The 25,740-nt window shown below is 35.7% G+C and overlaps 1 protein-coding gene across 2 annotated transcripts in view; it reads right to left on the reverse strand.

The window, feature by feature from the left end:
- Positions 1–25,740, reverse strand: part of SLC9A6 (solute carrier family 9 member A6) — a 73,720-nt gene that overhangs the window by 42,024 nt on the left and 5,956 nt on the right. For both annotated transcript variants that reach the window (XM_077145815.1, XM_077145816.1), the window contains exons 2-10: positions 20,801–21,000; positions 19,025–19,102; positions 18,655–18,731; positions 18,243–18,355; positions 12,825–12,930; positions 4,898–5,039; positions 3,257–3,362; positions 2,875–2,963; positions 131–244 (exon numbers count right to left, since the gene is read on the reverse strand). In XM_077145815.1, the coding sequence (XP_077001930.1) occupies positions 131–244; positions 2,875–2,963; positions 3,257–3,362; positions 4,898–5,039; positions 12,825–12,930; positions 18,243–18,355; positions 18,655–18,731; positions 19,025–19,102; positions 20,801–21,000 (1,025 nt within the window). The remainder of the gene's footprint in view (positions 1–130; positions 245–2,874; positions 2,964–3,256; positions 3,363–4,897; positions 5,040–12,824; positions 12,931–18,242; positions 18,356–18,654; positions 18,732–19,024; positions 19,103–20,800; positions 21,001–25,740) is intronic.

A 25,740-nucleotide genomic window follows, 5' to 3' on the forward strand; every position in this document is an offset into this window, starting at 1 on the left:
TATTTGTTTTAATCAGAGGAAATCTGTATGTATTTAAATGTATTCTTATCAACCATGCCACCTTTTAAGAACACATGAAAATTTCAATTTTTAAAAAAGTTTTCAAAACAGAACACATGATAAAGGATACAAATGCTCCTACTACAAATGTTGGGTTAAAGACATGGTTCTGGAAGGTGAACAGTGTCAGCCCCATGTAGGAGAAGATGAAATTCTCTGCCAAGAAATTGAGAAGCTCAAACAACTGAAACAAAAATTTAAAAGGTTAGTCCCGTTTAAAAAGCAAACAAGTTACATAATTTGAAAACATGAGTATTATTATTAAGATAATGAAACAGGCATTTTAAATATGTAAAGTTCATGTATACATAATAAAATATGTGATTCAGAGGGGAGAGAATTACAGATGACATTTTATTCCCATGGAAAAAAGCCAGAAACATTACCATGTCGTTTCCCTCTCCAAATCCCCATTTTTGGTCACTTTTATCCTCCTCCTCTAAAGACTGTCAATTTTTCTTTGGGAATGTTTCATGTGTCCCTGTCACTATCCTTATCCAGCTTTCATCACTTCCTATCCATAATGCTGCCAAAGGCTCTCAGCTAGTAGCCCTGCCTCCAGGTTCTTCCCTTCCCCCCAACTTCTACATCCCCACCAAAATGAGTCTCTCTCAAAACACTTCCCTCTTAGAAATCCACCTCAAATTCTTTTATCCTGGCACAGAGGGCCTCATGACACATCTTGTATTGTTGCCTTGCTGCGTGATTTCACTTTTTCTATGGGCTGCAGCCCTCATTTAGGAGTAAGCGTGCAAGGATAGGGTTTGTGTATTATACGCCTGTGCTCCACACCCTCTCCTCCTACTCTCTGTCCACCCACCTTCTGCATCACTGCTTAGCCAAGAGATGCTACCTTAGCAGGCTTATAGGACTTACTGAATGAATGAATGTAATCTAAGTATACTTAGATTATTTTTAATTACTCAATATACTTACCATTACTATTTATTTATCTAATGATATTAGCTAAGCTTTATCAGGTTTACTATGTGCCCAACACTAGGCTAAGTGCTTTACATGCATTTTCTCATTTTAATCTCACAACAGCTCCATAAGGTAAGGTCTAATATCATCTTCATTTAAATGAGGCCAAAACTGAAAATACAGAGAAGTTACATAAAGTGCCTCAGGCCACACAGCTAGCAAGTAGTAATACCAGGATTTGAAACAATACTCCAGTGTCCAAGCTTTAAACCACTACCCAGGGTTGGCCAACTTTTTCTTTAAAGGGTCAGATGATAGGTATTCTAGGCTTTGTGAGCCACAAGGTCTCTGTGACAAGTAGCCAACTCTGCTGCAGAAACACAAAAGCAGCCACACACCATTCAGAAACAAATTTAGAGTGTAACGACTGTGTCCCAAGAAGACTTTACTGACAGACACTGAAATTTCAATTTCATATAGCTTTTATGTGTCACAAAATATTGTTCTTGGGCAGGCCACGGTGGCCCAGTAGGCAGTGTTCTTGCCTGCCATGCTGGAGACCCGGGTTCGATTGCCAGTGTCTGTCCATACAAATATATGTATATTCTTGATTTTTTTCGAACCATTTAAAAATATGAAGACCATTACTAGCTTCCAGACTTTACAAAAGCAGGTGTGAGCTGGATTTGGCCTGAGGGTAGTAGTTTGCCAACCCTTGCATTAAACTATATTGCCTGGCACTATAGCCTTGCACTAAACTAAACTATACTAACAGGTATTATCATTATTACTGCCTTGACCTGCACTGTTACCCTCAGGCCTTTCCGAATCTTTCCCATCCTCCTAGGAGCATCACTTCCTCTATCATGGTTTTCTAGCTCCTCAAGCCTAAAATCATTTTCCCCTTTTTTTGACCTCTTATATGACACCTAATCTGAAACACCCAATCTAGGATTTGTATTAGTAATCATTTTTTTAAGTAAACAAGCTTCATATCACCAACAAGGTGGGAAACTCTTATCCTACTTGTTTTTTTTATTTCTCCACTTCACTACCTAGAGGTATGTGTTTTCTCTGTTCTTATTGTATTGAATTAATTTGCAAAAAAAAAAAAAAAAAACAACAAAAGACCCTGTAACCCCAATGTATTTTGTTTGGAGGAAAAAAAATGCTTGTTTCTCCTGAAGGCTTGGGAAAAACCTCACGTAATAAAATAAATCTGTGGCTCCAGAAAAAGAAGAAAAGAAAAAGTACTCTTGCTCTTGCTTTACTATTAGCCCTTTCCAGGGCAATCTCAATGCATTCTAATCACTTGGCAAAACTTAAGGCTTCCATTTTTCAACAGAGCATAATTAAACATGCATTTGTTTCTACTGCAGACATTTACACATTGCTCATGTATTTGTCCCATATCCCTTGTAAGACTGGAATATTCTATGCCTATTTCCTTTCTAATTCCTTTCAGGGATCCTGACACAACTGGTTACTCAATCCCATATGAAGCCTGACCCACCCACTGATGTAGTCCCCTCTTATTCCTAGAAACAGAGTAGCTTCTGGGTGCCTGAAAGAACACTGAAGTAAATTAACCTTATCTGTTATCACACAGCAGTAGCTTTGATCAGATCAGAATGGGTATTCAAAACAGTCCACCTACAAGCCATTAATTTGGAAAAACACTAACAGCCTCTGGCTATTCTGCTGCCCATCTCTGCCCTAAAAGCTGTTGCCCTTCAATTTGCCAAACCAGTTTATTTCTCCAGTCAAAGGAAGAGGAGTTGAAATGATTAAGCCATCATTTTAAACAGATCAAAGATTGTTTTTAAGTAAAGTCACTTCTGTTATAGTGAAAGGAGGAAAAGTTTATTCATAAACTAAAGTTTCTCTTACCTGTTTAGTTCTATGCTGAGACTCCGTGGACAAATTATTGTATGTATAATGTGCTTGTGTGATGCCACAAAACAATACTGCAACCACACCTAAAAATACAATGAGTTCCAAGTTCACATAAAAGGATGGATGGTTTCCGACTTCTATAGTGAAGGCTCATTTTAGAGAAGTAGGTGTCACATGGAAATTTTCATTTGTGACTTACTCTGGCGAGCGGAACCACTTATACTGAGAATCATTTTTACACTCTAAAGTGGTAGCATAGAGCCCACCATAAAAAATTATGTTCAAATCCTAGGGGGGATTGTCTGCTGGCAGAAAAAGTAAGTGGCAAAGTCCTTTCTTGTAAGGAGCTTAACAGAGAAAGAAGACAGTAACCCACCTGTGAAACCCCAGGCTTCGGCCAACAGGAAGGTACTCCAAGACATCAAGAAGAACAAGCCAGTCTCCAGTAAGTGGAACTCCCGTAATTTGGTGAACTTTGTTACGTAAGACTGTTAGGGTTGGTAACAGAAAAATAATAGTCTGAACAAGGCAACTGCAAAAGCAAGGGTTCTCTATCTAGCCTCTTTAACAAAACACTCGAGAATGAACAGGCAACGAAGTGAAGAACTCTTAAAACTTGCATCTTGCTGAGGACCGAGCACTCTTCCCTTCAGGAAGGAAGTCTTACGGCTTGGTCAATCCAATTGTTTTAGGGGTATTACATACCTTACCGGAAACCATGCAGCAAAGGTCAAGTAGCAACTGGAGCAACAGATCGAATGTACAACCATTTGAACTCTGACTCTTCATTTATGACCCAAAGCAAGATGGCTTCCATAATTAAAGAAATGGGACATTTATAAGAACCTGTGATTTCACATTTAGTTTGTCCTCTACCACCTCTGTGATGCAGGGCATTTGATGATGAAGAAATTGAGGCACTTCTTCCACTTATACCAGTCTAAAAATTATTTGTAAGTTGACAGCAGTGGGACCCGTGTCAAGTTGTGACCTATCTTAGGCTAGAATCTAGATTCTCTTCAACAAATATGTACTACCACAAAAAGATTAATAAGATACACTTCCTATTCTCAAGAAACTTGCAATGTAAGGGGAAGAGATATTATCTGGTCTGGCTCCTATTTCAGAACTCTTCCTGCTGCCCCTTTTATGCCTTAATTCACCCGTAAAAAGCAATAAAACAAGTCTCTTCTGACATAAAGCTGAAATACAGTCAATTTAATAGATCCTTGAAAAATCGATAATGCACTTTTTTTTTTTTTTACATAAAAATATCTCAGAAGTTTTTGAGCTGGAAACTCTTTGGAGATCTTCTAATCCCACTCTTCTTCCCCACCGTCCCTGCCCCCCACTTTACTACACTGAGGTTCAAAGAGATGTAGTGTCAAAGCTTCCAATGTGCTCATGTCTATCACTATACTGTAAGTTCCATGAGGGCTGGGGCCATGTTTGTCTTGCTTATCTTTGATACCCAGAGCCTAGCATAGCATCTATCTGGCATATAGCAAGTAATTGATAAATTAGGGCCTGGATGAATAGAAGAATGACTTGCTAAATACTTCTAATAGTTAAACAGTCGTAGTGCCAGTATTACAACTCAGGCCTCTAGAGCAGATAAAATCATATATCCTAACCCCACAACCACATTTTCTTCATTTGACTTCATGGTCTTACATTTCCTATTTGTCCTATTAAAAACAGCAAAAGACTGCCTGGCCAACCAATGGCACAGAACATAGAATCTCTTTGAAATATATCCTACCTCCAAGGGGTCATGGTATCTAATCAGGCATTTGTAGCTAAAGCTTTAGGGCACTGAGCCTTTGCAGTACAGTGAAATTCTTTTATTTGTTTAGTGGTAAATATTATTGCCTAATATTTTCAAGCCAAGTACCTGATTATAAGGTTAATAATTATAATGTAATTCCAATTAGGGAACTAGGAGAAATCACTGAACACAGCATTTGCCTACTTCATTTTAGATTAACCAGAAAAAATAAATGCAGTAAAAGGATATCAAAGCTGTCACCACTCCAGTAGCAGCACCCATCGCAAAAGATCCACTGAAGATCCCAAGAAAAATCCCAATAGACTTGAACATGGCAGTGACATCAAAAGTGTGACTGTTGTCCCCAGCTGGCTGATAGGCCACTATTGAGCTGCAAAAGAGAGACTGTGCTTACTTTTAGAAGCAACTTATACTTTAAAAATATTATCTAGTATAGAGATTGAAAGATGACATAATCAGAGGGAAAAAAGCAGCTCTGGAATCAAATGCTTAAAATAAGGACAAAATCCTGCCATGTAACCAGCTAGCAAGAAAACACAGCTTTTACTTAAATGATTTTAAGAAAGAGCATAGTTGTCTTTATAAATGTTGTACAGAGCTTTTCCTTCATCCTCAAATTATTGTGCAACATTGTTCTCTTGCGACTCTATTTAATACTTACCAGTACTGAGCACCTGAAAGCCCTAACGTACTAATGTGAACAAACAAATGAAAAATTCCACGTATTTCCAGCAGAGGCATAAGAAGATAAAGAATATTGTTCAATACTCAATCTAGCCACATTTTGTTTTTCCTATGGGAAAAAAAAGATGACTGAAGCATGCTCTCAACCTTTACAATACCAGAATGGGACAAATGCCTAATATCTTATTCACTCGTTGAAATGGACTTTTATAGAAAAAAATGGCTTGAAAGACCTTCCAAGGAATTATAATCCACTCAACAGTACTTTTAGCATACCCAGCTGGGCCCTCCAACCCAAACTTCTGAAAGAAAGTCACGCTGTAACAGGCCAAGGCAGGCAATTACAGGAGACGCTCTCCATCTTGAACTCACAGTCCAAACTGGGACTGAAAAAGCTTCTTTTATACAGTCACACCAGGAAATTGAAATGGCTGAGAAAATTGCTGGTGCCAGCAGTCTCTGGCAAGAGTGCTTGCCATTACTAAATCAGTTCTTATCTCAGTTAATTGAGGTACCAACATTATAAAAAGTCCAGACTCAAAGACATCATACAAGCCATGTCAAAGAAAAGAAGGGAAAACATTCCTAAGAATATTATGAATTCTCCTGGCAATTACTGCAATGCTTTTAAAAGCTGTGCTTGTTATACCATATATACCAGGTTCTTTTCATACTTCTCAGCTTAAGTTAAATACATATACCTATATAACCAAACTAAATTTTAAATTTATGCTTAAAATTTAAGTTAAACATATATATTTACAAAACCGAACTAAAAATTTTAAATTTATATTTACTTTATTGAAGTATGGCACTGAACTTAATTTCTGGTAATGGCATCCAGAAATTTTCACGACTCAAACAGAGTTGAACTTTTTGAAATTTGGGTTTAAATGTTCAAAGTAACCAGAATATTTAGGGACCATCAAATCTGGTATTGTTTTAATGAATATAAAATGACCTTTAATATCATACTACCTTACTTAAACATACAGGGCCCCACCACCATAAATAAGATTTGACCACATTATAATGTTAAAATACAGTAGCTGGCTGAAGAAAAGAAAGGATATTATTATGACCACTTTTTTTCTCCCTTGAAATAGTTTCAAAATGCTGGCCAGAACAAATTACCTATGCCATGCCTTCCAAGGTTGCTTTCCATGGAATTGGTTCATGTAAATTCAAGATTCACACTAATCATCATTATCATTTATTCTTTAATCATTAAAGAGTACAAGAACAAAACGAGAAGCATGGCTAAGAACAGATAGGGTTTTTTCTTTTTTTTTAGTGAAAAGCTGGCCTCTGGATGGACATCTTAACTCATCTTTTCCACACCAATCAACATTTTATCTCAAGGCAGCAACATTTTTATGAGTACTATTTTTAAATTCTAAAAGGAATAAAATGTACAATTTAGGAGAAAAATCACCCCATTGTTCCACTATGCTGACACATCTAATTTTCCTTTTGTAATCCACCCCCCCCTTTTTTTTTAACATGTGTACTAGTTCATGTTTAGTTATAACCATAGTGAACAGTTTTGAATTCTGCTTCTTCAGCTGACAATGACCTAAGGAATTATATCAGCCTCTCTCTAACCATGATTTTTAAGATTTCAAGATAGTCCAAATGGATATAGCACAATTTATTTAGCCATTTCGACATCAGACATTTAAAACTTGCTTCAGATTTTCTTCCTATTAAAATTAACAGTGTGAAAGAACAGTTTTGTGCTTTTTACACATTTTGGACTATTTGCTTAGGCTACAGTCCTAGAAATACATTATTATTCTATCTATGGCTCTTTTTATATATTGTTCAATTGCTTTCAAAAGGGTGTCCATTATATTTTTGCAGGGAAACGGCAATATTTCTCAATTATTTTAATAATCATAACCTTTGACCTAGAAATTCTACTTCTCAAAAAATATCCCACAGAAATATTCACAGAGATTTACACGTAAGTATGTTTACGTAGCACTGTTCATAATAATGAAACGTTACAAAAAAGCAATTAATCAACAAGGGATTGGAGAGGTAAATTTGTAGTGCATCCACACAATGGAATAACAGAGGTATTATTATAGTAGAATGTCCTAATGAAAAAGCAAGTTACAGAAAAAATATGCCTGGTACTATGTCTTTTTTCTGTTTAGAATTTATTAATATATTTATATGTCTATCAATATCCTAAAGGAAAAAGTTGGCATGAAAACCATAATAGCAACTTTCTCTGAGAGCTGAAATTTCAGGAATCTTCTACTTTGACAAATGTATTAATTTCATTATCATAAAAAATGATAAAAGATGGAATATAAAAATGTATGTGCAGAGGGTGCAAGGGTAGTTCAATGGTAGAATTCTCACCTGCCATGCGGAAGACTCGGGTTCGATTCCCAGCCCATGCACTTTCCAAAAAGACAAACAAGCAAAACAAACAATAAAAAAACACGTAAAACAAAAAAATCAACAAATGGTGCTGCAATAATGGGATACTCACATGGAAAAATAATGAAATGTGACCCCGCCACACAGCATACAAAAAAAAAGTATATGTGATAACAATTTCAATGATGAGGGGTCTGATTGAATAACACCAGAGTTTCTCAACCATGGCATTACTCACTTTTTAGGCCAGATAACTGTTTTTTGTGGGGGGCTGTCCTGTGCACTGAAAGGTATTTCATAGTACCCTGGCCTCTAGCCATTAGACACCAATAGCAGCTTCCCCATTTTTTGACAATCAAAAATGTTCCCATGGGACAACCAAAGCAATAGGCTGAGCCCTCAATCTTGGGGTTTATTCATATGAAACTTAACCCCACAAAGGACGGCTAAGCCTACTTAAAATTAGGCCTAAGAGTCACCCCCAAAAGAACCTCTTTTGTTGCTCAGATGTGGCTTCTCTCTCTCAGTCAACATGACAAGCAAACTCACTGCCCTCCCCCTGTCTACGTGGGACATGACTCCCAGGGGTGTGGACCTTCCTGGCAACATAGGACAAAAATCCTAGAATGAGCTGGGACTCAGCACCAAGGGATTGAGAAAACCTTTTCAACCAAAAGCGAGAAGAGAGAAATGAGACAAAATAAAGTGTCAGTGGCTGAGAGATTCCAAACAGAGTCGAGAGGTTATCCTGGAGGTTATTCTTATGCATTAGATATCACCTTTTCAGTCAAGGCATAACAGAGAGGCTGGAGGGAACAGCCTGAAAATGTAGAGCTGTGTTCCAGTAGCCATGTTTCTTGAAGATGACTGGATAATGATATAGCTTTCGCGATGTGACTGTGTGATTGTGAAAACCTTGTGTCTGATGCTTCTTTTATCTACCTTATGGACAGATGAGTAAAACATATGGATTAAAAATAAATAAATAATAGGGGGAACAAATGTTAAAATAAATTTAGTAGATTGAAATGCTAGTGATCAATGAAAGGGAAGGGTAAGGGGTATGGTATGTATGAATTTTTTTCTGTTTTCTTTTTATTTCTTTTTCTGAATTGATGCAAATGTTTTAAGAAATGATCACGATGATGAATATACAGCTATGTGATGAAAAAAAGAATGTTTATATTGTATATTGATTGATTTTATTAATAATAATTTAAAAACGTCCCCATGGGTAAGCCATGGTAGCTCAGCAGCCAAAGTTCTCGCCTGTCATGCCAGAGACCCGGATTCGATTCCTGGTGCCTGCCTATGCTAGAAAAAAAAAAAAAGTACCGACAAAATAACTATCATTATTGACAATTTTTTCTGGCTAATTAAATAGGTTAAATGGCCACTTATTTTAACATATATACCTTTGGTAACCAGTGAAGTTGCACAGTTTGTCTACTCAGTGTACTTCCTCTTTCACAAAATGTAAATGGCTCTAAAAACATATTTAAACAACTGTGGATTTAGGTCTCCAACCTAATTATGGCATAACCATTCAGTGTAATACTACTCAACTTATACTCTATCTCTAGATAAATGTACAATATTATATCTGTACATACAGATCTTTATTTGAGGGGATCAGTTCACTTCAACCTTCCCAGCATTAAAAGTATTACCATTTTTTATAAAGTACTGTTAATCTAATAGAAACTAAATTGGAAGGGTTGCCATAACCTGTTAATTACCAAGCATAACTCTTTCAGAAAGGAGTCTCCCTTTGATGCAAGGATGTTTGTACAGAACAGAACTAAAAAAAAAATAGACTAGCCCTGTCTAACATACTTTTGACACATAGACAGCAAATGATAAATGATGACAAACATATTGCTGAGCACTCCAGCTAGTAACTTTCCATAGTCAGTGTGCTGGCCTGAAGGGATTGTGTACCCTAGAAAAGCCGTGTTTTTATGCTGATCCAGCACATGGAGGCAGGAGTTTCTCTTAATCCCTATTCAGCACTACAGGCTGCAAGCTTGATTAGATTATCTCCACAGAGATACAGCTCGCCCAGTTGTGGGTATTAACTTTTGAAAAGAGGGAGATGTGTCTCCACCCATTCCGGGTGGGTCTTGATTAGTTTACTGGAATCCTTTGGAGAAAGAAGCATTTTGGAAAAGGCTTGAGATTCAAAGAGAGCAGAGCCACTAGAATCAGAGAACCCATGCAGCCAGAGACCTTCGGAGATAAAGGAATACATCCCCAGGGGAACTTCATGAAACAAGAGGCCTGGAGAGGAAGTTAGCAGATGTTGCCATGTTCACCATGTGCCTTTCCAGTTGAGAGAGAAACCCAGAACTTCATCAGCCTTTCTTGAATGAAGTTAACCTCTTGTTGGTGCCTTAATTTGGACATTTTTATAGACTTGCTTTAATTTGGACATTCTCATGGCCTTAGAACAGTAAACTTATAATTTATTAAATTCCCCTTTTTAAAAGCTGTTCCATTTCTTGTATATTGCATTCTGGCAGCTAGAAAACTAGAACAGTCAGCAACACAACCGACTTCCCTTCAGTTTTTGAGCAAGAACTCATTTGATCAACTCCATTAAGACACTTACACAGCCAACAAATTCCCTCATATAATATGTTCTACATATAACCCTTCTCTATCAGAATTCCACCAGAGTATATAATTATTTATCTCCTACCCCTCTAGAATAATACTAGCTATACAGGATCCTTAGAAGAACTGAGAAAAGTCACACAAATCATTCTCTATAAGGCTTAACTTTCTCACAGAACCTGCTTGAAAATGGCTGTAACAGAAGGGCGAGCATGTCTCTTTGCGAGAAGTGTTGTGGAAAGGGTATTCTCTCTTTAACACATTTATTCGTCAATATCGATATGTATTTATCCCAAGCTCAAAACCTTTCTATGAGTTTTTGTTTTGTTTTGTTTTACCTTTAACACTATGCAATTGTTCTTAAAGTTGCAGGAAGTAGGTTACTTTATTAATAAAAAACTAAGGCACAGGGAACATCAGTTTGAGATAGGACCAAAACAGAGAGTTTTGACTCTTAATCCATTAGAGCAATGAGAAAGAAACATTTATGACTAAGATGATTAAGTGTAGAATGGTTTTCCAGGATAGGGAATTGATGCTAAAAGCAATTGCCTGTATTATATTCTCTTCATTCAGTAGCACTGTACTCTCCCAAGTACCTAAAGCTTCAACAATCTTTGCAGCCTCATTGGTTTTATACCACACAAGTTAAAACCATTCTATTCATTTTGTCCTCTCTTCAAATAAAATAAAACTTTTATCCTGCATCTAATGCCACTAAAGGTATTTACGTTTGGTATCAGTATTAGTCACAGCCTTTGGGCTTTATTTCTTAATTAAACTTATATTAGTTTATATAGCTATAAAAAGTTCTGAAAATAAATATGAGGGGGGCTAGAAGTTACACATATTGCATTCACAAAAATGTGTTTGGCCTTTTGTATATGCTCATACACAAAACTTAAGGGATCGGTGTTACAGAGTCACCTCAAAAAGGATAATTTCCCACTTTGCAATAAAGTAACAAGGGAAATCAGGCTACACAAACCAGAGTCAGTGACCAATTATTATTCTGTTATAGTCAGCGAAGTAGAAATTAAGGGGGGAAATAAAAATAAAGAGAAAAATATGAGGGTTTTTATTTCTCTCTCATAAAAAGTTCTGGTATGGAGTAATGCCTATAGGGTTAGATATTTGCTTAGGAGGACTAGATAGGGAGAACTGAGTTCCTTAGAGGCCCAGACCCATTTTTCTACCTGCAAAAACCTTCTAATGACATGTATAATAATTTCTATAATTGTAGCAAAAATATTCCTCATTTCAATAACTGTCTTCAATAAAACTTTAACACTTCTAAAGATTAAAAATATTTCTGAAATGATTATGTTAAATAAGAGAAATGCAAATTAAACTACAATGAAATATTTCATAATTAGAAAATTAGCAAAAATATAAAAGTATGACAAGTGCTCTGTTGGCAAAGCTGTGAAGAAACAGGCAATCCCATGTTTTACTGGTTAAAGTACAGAATGGGATAAGCCAATATGGCAGGCAATTTAGTAATGTCTAAAAAAATAATTAAAAATTAATACAAAAACCTCCTTTCAGCAATCTCACTTCTGGGAATTTACCCTACCAAGATACTTACGCATGTACAAAGTTAGGAAAGTTCAAGGTTAATCATTGCAGCATTGTTTGGGATAGCAAAGGATTGAAAACATTCCAAGTGTCTAGTAATAGAACTTGATTAAATATAGTACAGTTCACATACAGAATATTATGCAGCTACAAACAAAGAATGAGGAAACTGTTTTGATATGAAAAGATCTCCAGAATCTATTGTTAAATGAGAAAAAAGGTAGGTATAAAACCTTTTTTATAGGTACAGTATTATACTGTACCTATAAAACAGGTACAGTATAATACTTAAAAAATAAGAAACAGGGGGTGGGCCACGGTGGCTGAGCAGGTAGAGTTCTCGCCTGCCATGCTGGAGACCCGGGTTCGATTCCCGGTGCCTGCCCATGCCAAAAAAAAAAAAAAAAAAATTAAGAAATGGGAGGCAAATAAGAATATTTATTCATATGTGCTTGCATCTGAATAAAGAAATACTAGACTTATACACATGAAATGAATAAAAATGGCTACCTATAAGGTGAGTTGGGGGGACAGGGTAAACTAGGACAGGAGTAAGAATGTATGTTTTCAGTGTGTACGTTTTTATATAGTTTTGATCTCTGACCATGTGGAAGTATTAGCGATTCAAAAAAATTTTAATTTAAAAAATAAAATGTTCAGGTTATAATGTTAAACCAGAATACAAAATTATATATCTATAGTACAATCACAATGATTTAAAAATACCACATGTGAGGGGGGAGGGGAAGGAGCAGAAGGAAATGTTCTAGAATGTTTATAGCAATTGTCTCTAGGTAGTGGGGTACTTTGTTCAATGAGGGACTTGGTTCCTAGTACCCTAACATTTAATATACAGAATATAGTAAGAAATCAAAACACTTACGAAGACAGCACTATGGCAACTGCATCATTGAGGACACTTTCACCAAAAAGAAGTGCATAGAGTTCAACATCAACTTGAAGCTCGTGGAAAATGGCAAGAACAGTCACTAGCAAGTAGAAAGAGCCAGAGGAATATTTAGAAATTACAAATAATATACTACCCCCCACAACAGATGGTTATAATAGTAATTTAAAAATTCATGATTATAATAGCAATTTAAAATTCATTACTTCCTCTTAGAATTTTTCCTAACAAACATTCTCTTACCATATTGAAGATTCAGTAATTTTATGTCAATATTTTTCTTTTCCCTAATTGTAGGCACACATTATCTTCTTTCTCTCTCTTAAAAACAGCTGAAAATAACCTTGGAGGGCTAGCCTGACCTACACTCTTCTTGCAAATGCTAACAATCTTGTCTTTATATTTCTTTTCTATAAAGAACATATTTAGAATTTCTTATAGACTAGGTAGCCATTAATCTTTGATGATTAATAATAATAATAATTATTTATAATTATAATTATTATTAAAAGTATCTCCTGCTGCAAACTTATTTTCTATGTGGAGCCTTATAACTCCTCTTTTTTTTCAGTTTTTGTACATTATTTTCATAAAAAACACATTGCTGTGTACAAATGTACAGATCTCAAATGTCAAATAAAAACACAATGCAATAAAGTAGATTTATAAGTTTTCTTCACTGAGACAGACCTGTCAAATTTAAACATTTATGATTATTAAGACATAATGAGCAAGAAAAGTACAGATTTTCCACCTTCATGATTAGTAAATTCCTTTGAAAATGGATGAAGGCATTATAGTAATCAAGAGGAAAAATAATTGGCAAGTTAGATGGTCCTGCCCATGTTGTATAATGTAAGTGGCACAATAAGAGCTATTAAGAAATTTTAGTTAAATGTTAGAGGCATAGCTTTCTCAGACTTTTACCAACAATTATATATTTGATATATAAACATCCTTAAATATAAAATAGTTCTGTATGACTACGTCATTCCACAATGAGAATTGCCCATGTATTTATCTGATACATATTTTTTTGAACCGAAATTATCTATACAAAATGATGAATACTGAAAAGAAACTGTAAGTCCCAAGTCAAATTATTTTTAAAAGTTAAAACGTCTATAGAGAACAAAATATAGGCAGGAAATACTGGCTACATGTCAGTTTTCATTTGTTAAAGTAACTCTTGTACAAACAACATTATTCTTTAAATCTTACAAAACAAAACAAAAGTAAAAACAAAAAATCCTAAAATTAACCTACAAATCCAACTTAACTGAACTTCGAGTAACAAAGTCAAGGCCAATTTTGTCATCTGCACATTAATTTGGTAAATCAAACTGAACCTAAAAAGATCAGAAAAAAAAACAATAAAACAAAAAAATTGCACCTGCACCTGTAGCTGTGCAGAACTGATTACTTTTCAGTAATTAAATACAGACAACTGTTCCCCAGCTCTCTTTTTTTTAATTCTTCTTTTTGACTTTCAAATATCAAGCATATCAGTTTGGCAAAGACAACAAGAAATAAAGCATAAGTTTAGTTTTTGGTTGTGGTAAAATGTATGGCCAGAATCACAACAGCTGGGATTTATCAGGGCATCACACTGGACAAACCTACAAAATTTCATGCTCTATTCAAGGTTCCATGTACTTATGGTGTTCAATTAACCTGTCCATATAAGTTACATTAGGAAATGCACTAGTCAAAATATAAATTTTGTACCAAATATACATTTTTTGCTTTAGTCTCACCAGAAGTGGGACAGAAATCCTAGAATAAGCAGGGACTCAGCATCAAGGGATTGTGAAAACCTCGACCAAAAGGGGAAGAGAGAAATTAGACAAAATAAAGTGTCAGTGACTGAGAGATTTCAAATAGAGTTGAGAGTTTATCCTGGAAGTTATTCTTAGGCATTATGTAGATATCCCCTTTTTAGTTGAAGGTGTATTAGAGAGGCTAGAGGGAAATGCCTCAAACTGTAGAGCTGTGTTCCAGTAGCCATGTTTCTTGAAGACGATTGTATAATGATATAGTTTTCACAGTGTGACTGTGTGATTGTGAAAACCTTGTGTCTGATGCTTCTTCTATCTATGGTATGGACAGATGAGTAAAAAATATGGATTAAAAATAAATAAATAATGGGAACAAATGTTAAAAAAAAATAGATGGATACATGGGGGGAAATGTACCTATTGCAAACTATGGACTATGGTTAACAGTAACATTTCAATATTCTTTCATTAACAGTTAACAAATGTACCATAACTAATACTATGGGTCAATGGGTTGGTGTGGGGGGGGAGGGATAAGGGATATGGGAAGATTTGGGTTTTATTTTTAAATTTTTTTCTCGAGTAATGAAAATTTCCAAAATTGATGGGGATGTATGCACAACTACGTGATGATAGTATGAGCCAGTGATTGTATATTTCAGATGGTCTGTATGGTGTGTGAGTGCATCTTAATAAAACTATTATTAAAAAAAAGAATCACAAGTGCTACATTTAACATAATAAGAAGCCAAAATCAGGATATTATAACTTGAGAAGAAAAAAAAGCCTTCTTTTAGGAAAACATGGCTGTGTTCCTAAATCTACAAAAATTAAATGAGAATCCTTGTTAGATGAGAATGAAATTGTATTATAACTTAAATTGCTGAGTCATGTACAGGTCGCTAGCTAAATAAACCCAAACAGACAGGAAAGATTAATATAACCAAAGATAAGAAAGCCTCTTCAAATGTCAGACAAAAACTAGGAAACTTGCATTTTAAAAGATATAGTTTCAACTGTAGACATCTCATGAAATCTACTGATACCAAGGCTTACAAAGAGAGAAAGAAGGAGGGAGGCAGCATTGCAGCAGCATTTTGAAAACAACTTATGGCTCACTCTTCTATCACGTGAACAGCTGATAAATCATAGAATTGGAGCAAATGCCTACATAACTCAGAAAAAAACTATAACTTTAAAATAAAATATAAGCAAAAGATTTTTGTTTAAGCCATTAAGGCAATACCCCTGCCAAAATAAAACTAGAAGGTTGAAGTAATATAGCTCTGCCTGATTGACTAAGATTTCTCATTAGGCTTTGAAAAGTTAAGGAGCTTGCTCTCACTGAGAAGACACAGAAAACAGAGACCACTGGCTCCCTGCAAAAACCCTTCCTACCTACAAACAGTAAGTGGGCAGCCAGGACTGTCTTTAAGGAAGCAATCTAACTTCTGGTTTAAAGCATGTTCATTTACAAGGGGAAATAGGACTGCAGCTACACAATGGAGATAAAAAACAGTTTTCCTGGAGTACAAGAGATTCCCTAGGGCATCTCTTAGTACTAACATGCCTGTGATTAAAATCAATGGGAAACTGCAGCAGTCTGATCCAGGCCAGACTACCAATTACCCAGAAACTTCAAGAATGAAGGCTTGGGTCACCATGAAAAGAACCATGAGCAACTGAGGTACTTGTTGAGGGTAAAGAAAGTATGGAATAAGTAGTGGAAGAATGCAATTTTAAATACAAGCTATGGCCATGTGACAAGTTACAGAAATAAGGACTAAATGGTTATAAATATCTTCTCCTTGTTTTGTTATGAATAAATTTGTATATGTAATTAAGCAAATATCTTTTTTCTTTCCTCTTACCCGCTTATCATATAATATAAATTGTATTGTTTATATCCTAGTACTTCTATTAAAGGATATCAAGTTTAAGAGTGAAAATAAAACAAAACATGCTCATCATACACATATGCTTTTCTAAAATGGTTCTCTGACTAATCTTTTACAATCATTTCTTATAGAGTACAGAATGCATTTTTTCTCTTTCCCATAATACCCTGTGCTATAAGAGTTAATACAGGAACTCAGAGATAACCTTAGGATTCTTCATTTAATTGTGCTGAAAGACAATTAAAGAAGATGATTAACTTACGAGGTCAAAAGGTAAAACAGAACAAACCTCTACCAAGATCATGAAGTATAACAGAAAAAAACTTCCATTCTTAGTTCAAAAGCTTCAGTCTACGTTCTGCCCCTACCTCTTCACCATGCATTTTCTCTAAATTCCTTCATTGAATGCAGAAGTTACGCTCACCAATACTATATTAGGATAAAACACATAACTCAGTATAATTAAAGTCATCTTACATGACATTTTAAAAGATCTGAAAACACTAAAAGCACAAGGGAAAGAAGTGCTAATATCAAAACAATTTTATAACCACAGTTCCATTTTATATAAGCAAATATTTAGTGTATATTAAAGCCCACCAATGACTCCAACTCATACTTGTGTATTAACACAATTGCCTTGTAACAATAATTTAAAACTCTTTTTTCTTACTGTTAAATGTAGGTAGCTACAAAAGGAGGAAGAGAGAAATGAGACAAAATAAAGTTTCAAAAAAGAAAAAAATAAAATTCCAGTGGCTGAGAGATTTCATACAGTCAAAAGATTATCCTGGAGATTATTCTTATGCATTATATAGATATCCCTTTTTAGTTTATGGCATATTGGTGAGGCTGGAGAGAAATACCTGAAACTGTTGAGCTATGTTCTAGCAGTCTTTATTTTTGAAGATCATTGTATAACGATATGGCTTTTACAATGTGACTATGTGATTGTGAAAACCTTCTGTCTGATGCTCCTCTTATCCAGGGTATGGATAAGTACTTCTATTAAAGGATAGAATGAGTAAAAAAATAAAAAAATAAAAAAATAAACAATGGGAGGGGTTAAAGGGTAAAAAAAGAAAAATAAATAAACGATGGGGGGGATAAAGGGTAAAAAATTGAGTAGACTGAAATACTGGTGGTCAATGAGAAGGAGGGGTAAGGGGTATGGGATGTATGAGATTTTCTCCTTTATTTCTTTTTCTGGAGTGATACAAATGTTCTGAAAATGATCATGGTGATGAATACACAACTATGTGATGATATTGTGCGCCACTGATTGTACACCATGTTTGGACTGTATGTGTGTGAAGATTTCTCAATAAAAATATTTTTTTAAATGTAAGCAGCTGAATACAAACAGAATTTTTCTAGGAACCCAGCTTTTTGGAAGCTGGAAAGGAACCCATTTCAATTAATCTAGCTAATCTCCTAAACCCAATCACTGCAGAGCGAGAGACCAACCTGAATTTCTAAAGAAGGTACCTTATAAAGCTTGCCTAAATAGCATCAAACTGTGGACCAGCAACTGGCAAATGCAATCAAGAATTAAAAGAAAAAATAAATAAGTGTGTGCTTAAGCCAAAAAGAATCATTAATTCTCGATTTTCCTCCACAATTGGGAAGTACTGAATCATGAATTCAAATACCCACATATGCTTTGACTGCAAAACACTGTACCTTGTTATTATGGTCCATGCTCATGTAACACATACCTGGATCAGTTGCCGAAACAATGGCACCAAACAAGAGGCAATCTGTAAAGTAAAAATCTCCTGCAAGTTGTCCAGTTACTTTCATCAATGTTACACAGCCATACATTATTGACCTATTAAATAAAAATATTTCTACTTTAGAAAAAACATCAACTGCTAAAGAAGTTAGAGTAAAAACAAATGAATCTACCGTAGTAATACCTTTTGATTGATCCTGAATTTGATTCATGTCATTTAATTATGGTAAACCTTAGGCTTCAGAAAAATTCAAACTATTATCTATGTGAATATATTTTACTGCATAAGTCCTTGGTCACATTCAAGAATACAATACTGCATAAATCTAATATGTATTATTTTAACTTATAATATGAAGACTAAAAAGTGTCTTACATAAGTGTCGAGTACTTACCCAATGACAAAACAAGAAATTGCTGTTCCAAGAAAAGCATATGCTAGGATAGAACCAAGGTTTCGAAAGAAATGTCTCTGATAAAAAAAAAAAGTTACACTGTGTTAGAATACGTACCGATTATTTGAAAAAGAAAAGCTTTCTATTCTACTGTGTTATGCTAATATTAAATGCATTATTCATTAAAGGAAATAAGTAAGAGACAGCATTCTTGTACAGGCATAAATTTTAGCGCCTACAAAGGATAAGCAATTAAACAAACAGGAACGAGAAGGGAGGAGAATCTGGAAAGAACTATATGGTTTGGAAGTGTCAAATACATTAACCCTATGCAGTTTGTTCAAAGTATATGAAATACAAAATCACTTACCCTCTTCAGACTATAGCCTGCATAAAATATGATGGGAGGAAGTAATATGTTGAAAAATACTTCTGGATCAAAAGTAACCTGTTAAAATAAAGAGTTCTTTTAGATGGAACTCTATCTGAGACTCTATAACAGTTTCACTCAGTTTATTATTCAGAAACCTAAAAACTCCAGATTGTTCCTATGCCAGATAAGCCCTGAAGCCCAGAGTTTCCAGTCTCTCCAAGAATATCAACCAGCTGCATCCCCCAACCCATAATGTTGACACTCCTTCTCAACATGAAGAAGTTAGAATGGTTATTGCCCAAATATCCCTAAAGATCAAGAGAAGGTTCAAATGAGAGGCATGAGTTGTAACCGAGAAGATAGGATTTAACAAATGAGTATGATTACTGAATCATTATATTAATATTTCTTTTCAGTCTTCAGTGTATTAGAGTAGCTAGAAGGAAATACCTGAAATTGTGGAACCGTAACCCAACCACTATTTTGAAATTTGTTCTATGATTAGTTGTTAAAAGGTACTTTGAAATCATATATGGTATGATTTCTGCATATATGGTATATTTCACAATAAAAAATGTTTTTAAAAAACTGGTAATATAAAATTTAGGGGCATAACACCATAGGTGATAAGAAAAAACATACTTCTTGCATAGGTAACAACTCTAAAGGTATATAACATGGTATTGTGGTTAAGTTTCTGTATAACCCAGACTTCTAGTCACTTATTTTAAGACCTATTTGATATAATAATGCAAATGCCCCCTTTTGTTTATAAGAACGATAGTAGAATTTGACAGGAATACAAAGAAGCTATAGATACGCCCATATTAAAACACTTTACCAGAACTTTTAAGAAACTGGCATTTTCCACAGATGGAAAGAACTCTTGCTGCAGAGTAAATGTTTAGTTCATAAGAAATTCCAAAAGCATTAAAGATAGTCAGGAACACAACCAAGGAGCTATAAAAGCCCAGTTCTGCCAATGCAGAAGACAGTCGAAGTAGAGGCAACCAGCCATGGATGGGTGAAAACAAAGGGACATGAGCAAGACAGTCGAAGTGGAGGAAAACAAAGAGACATGAGCAAACTGCATTCAGAAGCTTCACGACAGAAACTATGAGGGAATAGGAGAAAGCAGCTCCAGAAACTTTGGCAAGCCAGTAAGATGCAATCCAACCGCCACACATTGTATGATTCCACTTATATATTTCTTTTCTCAGAAGAGAAAATACCAAGAGTAATGGTTGCTGTCTTTATGACAGCACGGTACAACAAATAACTGATACTCATACAAAGGCCCCTGAAGTTGTACTAGAATATGAATTTAAAATGATTAAATTGTGCTCAGTATAGAATACATTCAAGGCGGGAGAGAATTCAAATAAACATTAATGGAATAGTTTTCAGTATTATAAATAAGCTCAATGTGCTAAAGCACTATAAAACTGTAAGGGCCATTTGCAAATGGAAACAAATGTTTCTAAATTCTGCTTAACTTGACACTGTTCACACTTGTTACAACTGTAAACAACATGGGGTGAAACAAAAAATATAGTACTGAGCCTCAATCAGAAAATGAAATTTACAAACACATCCATTTCCTTAGCATCACATTACCTTACTTCAGTGAGGTTTTACTCCACTTTAAAAGACTATTTTGAATATCATTAAAAATTCATTACTTAAAAAATTCACATTGATTATTCTTCCGAATCACTTTGCTGTGTTATACTCTTAGAAATATTTCAAAGATTCCCTTTAACCAGAACTTACCTTTCTAAGCATTTCATTATCTTGAACATTATTGAGTTCATGTGAACTGATCTCTCCTTTCAGCGTATATTCATAAAATTTTCCACTAACATTCACCAATAAGGTAGTTGGACTTGACTGCACTTCACAGCTCAGGGTCACATTATTTACATCGCTTGGGACATGAATGCCATATCGAAGCACAAGGCCAACTAAAAGTCCTAGAAATAAAAGAAAAATGTAAGCCTTTCTTGCAGACAGAGACCATTTCCTTTGTATCCCACGCAAACCATTGGATTGCTAATAGAAAATTTCTTATGATAGTCTCCTGTGGCTGAGAACCAATTTTTAGACCAAATGCAGTTATATTTTTAAGTATTACTTACTTCACAAATCTTAGAGCCCAATATTCATATAATCCAGTGGGAGAGGAGAGAAAATCAGTCCTTTGGGTATCAGTATAGACCACAGACTGCATTTCAAGATCAATACATAAATAAGTGATCAAGAACATAACAAAACAAGGAAATATCTTCAAATTATCAGCACATAGAATATGCTGCGAGGTTTCCCAACCTGACAGCTGACAGCGCTATCATGTTAGAAACGTGGTTTCCATCTCCATCCATCAAGTCACAAGACTGTTCAACATGTACTCTTCCGCACTTTATCCTTCCAGCACACACTAGCCAAATAATGCACCATGAACAAACCGAAAAATCAATAATATTTATAAATTGACTGAATTCTTCAACGAATAAAAGGCCAGATTTCAATTTAAAAATATCTGCTTAAAAATCAAAACATGTCAGGGTGATGGAAAGGTTTTGGTCATGGAGATGATGGGAGTACAACACTGTCAATGCAATTAATACCACTGGATTGAATACCTGAAAGTGGTTAAAATGAGAAATATTATGTTGTATGAATGTTACCACAATATGATATTTTAAATAATAAAAATATGGAATAGAAGTCCTGAATCTAGTGCTATGAGATCAACATATTACTTGGACTTTGATATTCAAATTTGCTAGGTACAATGTTCTAGGTATAATAAAATTGTATTGCTAACACCTTTATTAAGATGTAATTCACATACCATAAAGTTCACCCTTTTCAAGTGTACAATGCAGCAGGTTTTACTATGTTCAAAAAGCTGTGCATCATGGAATTATACTACATAAACAGTGAACCCTAAATTAAACCATGGACTATATAGTTATTAGTACAACTGAAAAATATGCTACCATCAATTGTAACAAATGTTCCACACCAATGTAAGGTGCTAACGACAGGGTAATAAAATGAACCAATTATAATGAGCAAACTCTGGGAGTTAAAATCTAGAGTAGAGGCTACCAAAAGATAGCAAGAGGGTGCAAAATGGGCAGATGATGTTTAAGGTATACATAATGTTTAGGTTGATTGTAAAGGTTCAGAAATAGAGGTAATATAGCACAATACTGTAAGTGTACTTAACAATGTGGAGTGTGAATGTGGTTGAAAGGAGAAGTCTAGGGTCATGTATGTCACCAGAAGGAAAGCTACAATATAAAAATAGGACTTTATAACATAGCAAAATCTACTGTGGACGATGACTGGTGGTTATTGTACAAATATAAGAAAGTTCTTACATGAACAAGAACAAATGTACTTCACTATTACAAGGTGTTAACAACAGAGTGTACATGGGGGAACAACAGGGTGTACATGGGGGAAAATACAATGAATTCAAACTAAGGACTGCAGTTAATAGTAACATTGTAATAGCCTTCCACTAATTGTAACAAAGGTACTATACCAAAGCTAAGCATCAGTAGTAGGGGGTATAAGGTGTTTGAGATTTTTTTTTTCTTCTTTTCGGAGCAATGAGAATGTTCTCAATTTATCAATGTTTATGTGCATTTATCACCACATAATCATGTGATTATACCAAGGGTCACTGATTGTACAATTTGGATGGGTTGTATGATGTGTAAACAAAACTGTTTTTTAAAAATAAGATTACTTCTGTTGGTGTCAACACACTAATGTCCGGAGGAAAGGAGGAAATGGTTGTCAGTATTTTTAATATATGAATGCTAGATTAAAAAATAATAATAGTACGGTGGTATATAGAATTCTGTATTTTATGCATGATTGCTCTGTAAACCCACGACTCCTCTAATACAGAAAAAATAGCTGGATATTGATCACCACTATCTAATTCTAGAACATTTTCATCACCCCAAAAAAGATCCACATACCTATTAGCAGTAACTCCCCATCCTCTCCCCTGCCCAGTCCTCCAGTCCATAGCAACCATTACTCTTGGTATTTTCTCTTCTGAGAAAAGAAATACATAAGTGGAATCATACAATGTGTGATTGTATGATGTGTGTCTGGTTTCTTTCACTCACATAATGTTTTCAAGGTTTGTGTATGTTGAAGTAAACAGCAGAAATACATTCCTTCTTATGGCCAAATATTCCACTGTATGAGTATACCTCAACTACAGATTGAACCCAATCTTCTGCAACATTCCTTAACTTCCAGATGCATAGTATACCACTACTAGTTACATTTTCCATTCTTATTTCAACCAGCCAGCCATTCTTTTACTATAGGTGAATGGAATACTATGCTAAGTAGCCCACCAGGGTTCAGAGATCAAAACAAGGTCCCTCATTCAAAGAGAGCTCAGTCCAGTAAGGGAAAACAGACCAAATAAACAATTATAATACAATATATATGTATACGATGGGTTATTAAAAAAAAAAACAAAACAGAAAATGGGTACCTAACCAAGCCTGAGGGAGGGGACATTAGGGAAGTCTTTCCAGAGATGCTAACTGAGCAGGTAGCAAAGTAGAGGAAAGGATATTTTAGGAAGGGGGAAGAGCCATATGTATGGAGTCAAGGAAGAGCAAGAGAACACAACCCATTTAGGGAATCACAAGTGGTACAGCATGGCTGGCTCATAAGGTACAGGTGAAAGAGTCAAAAATTTAGGTTTGAAAGAGAAGCAGGGCCTGAATCATAAAAGACCTTGGATGTTGCGGAAGGGAGTTTGGATTTTATCCTAGCAGCAAAAGCAAGTTATAAGCAGAGACTTGAGATGAGATAAAAAATTGGTCTAGACTAGAGGGGCCAGATAGAGAAAGCCAGGGCAGTCATTCTGGCATTCAGAGGTTAGGGCCTAATGTAAGGGAGTAAATGAGGGGCAGAAAGAGGGCTGAATTCCGGAGATTTTCAGAAGGTATAAGGTGCAGGATTTAGTGACTGGATAGACTGGGAGGAAAGAAGATAAAAGAATAAGAGGGTCCTAAATTGGCTTGGTAATTCGGTGGACAGCAGTGCCATTCAGTAAGACAGGGATCACAGGGAGAAGATTGCCTTTACAGGATATGATGAATACCCACAAAGACTTGTTCAAGCCCTAACCCCTGGTCCTGTGGTGTGAACCTATTTGTAAATAGAATCTTCAAAGATGTTATTAATTAAGATGAGGTCAAACTGAATCAGGGTGGCCCTTAATCCACTGACTGCAGTCCATACAAAGCAGAGGAAATGTGGACACAGGAGGAGGAGACAGATGGGGGAGAGAGAGAAGGTCATGTAAGGTGGCAGAGATTGAATGACAGATTGCCTACAAGCCACTGCCAGACTGCTACAGACTTCAGAGAAAGCATGACCCTGCTGACATCTTGATTTTGGACTTGTAGCCTCCAAAACTGTGAGATGATAAGTTCCTGATGTTTAAGCCAACTGGTATGTAGTATTTATTGCAGCTTCCCTGGCACATTATAACACAAGGAGTAATGCCAAGTTCAGTTTGGGACATGTTGAGTATGATGTACCTGTGACACATGCACAGTTAACTATATGGGATCCTGAGTCCAAGAAAGGGGGAGGGGTGACTCAACTGGAGAGATACACTCGGCAGTTATAAGGTGGTTGAAGTCAGACGTAGATGAGATTATCTGGGGCGCAAATAAAATGGGAAGAGGACTATGGATAGCCAACATTAATGGGGGGTGGAGGGGGAGGAAGAGGAACAACTGATGAAGGAGATTAAGAAGGAAAAGCCACAGGGAATGGGAAGAAAACAGGAACCAGTGGTGGCAAAGAATTCAGGGAGCCAAGGGAAAAAATTTTTTTCAAGGAGGAGGAAGTGGTTAAAAATATCAAATGCCTCAGCAAGGTCAAATAAAATAGGCCATAAGAAGCATCCATTGGGTTTGGCAAGAAGGTCACTGGTGACTTTGGGAAGAGCAATTTTAGTGGAGTAGTGGGGGGTAGAAGTCAGACTAGAGTGGGAAGTGATAAAGCAGAAACACGGAGGTGTAAGAGCAGCAGTTGGCCAGGGAGGGAGGAGGGATGAGGGATCCTTCCAGTCAATTTATATTCAAACTTTTTTTTTTAAAAAAGTGAACAGTAATGATTAATTGGTAACAGTAAAAGGCCATCAATTTTTAAAAAGCGTTAACAGATGTCCAGATTTAAGATGAGTGAACGATCTACTTTGACAATGTCTCACCTTCCAAAAACAAAATAATAAACTAGACAGCAGACTATCAACTGTGTTTGATGGACATAATCTAGAAAAGGCTATAGACCTAGAGTCAGTTAGCCTCAAGGAGGGGTGGGGAGTTTCTCCACTGTAGGTATCCACTTAGCAGTTACAAGGTGGATGAAGCCAGGCATTATGATATAGAAGCACCTCTTTTCCCTACTCTACCATAGGATCTCAGTAAAGTTTATCGCTTCGGATTTTTATGCAGAAATCACAGATAAGCTACTAAACATACTAATAACTGCAGCATACATTCTTTTCATGTCCCTCAAGTTCAACTATGCAAAGAAAAGTATCCTCTTGGTTTACTGCCTCCCTGGAGCTAACAGATCAATGGGGGCCCTGAGTAGGACTCAGCACTCAGACAAATTTCAGGCACATATCTTGGCTGAGTTAAAACAAA

Source organism: Tamandua tetradactyla, chromosome X (assembly GCF_023851605.1).
Source record: "Tamandua tetradactyla isolate mTamTet1 chromosome X, mTamTet1.pri, whole genome shotgun sequence".
In the NCBI taxonomy this organism is placed as follows: Eukaryota; Metazoa; Chordata; class Mammalia; order Pilosa; family Myrmecophagidae; genus Tamandua; species Tamandua tetradactyla.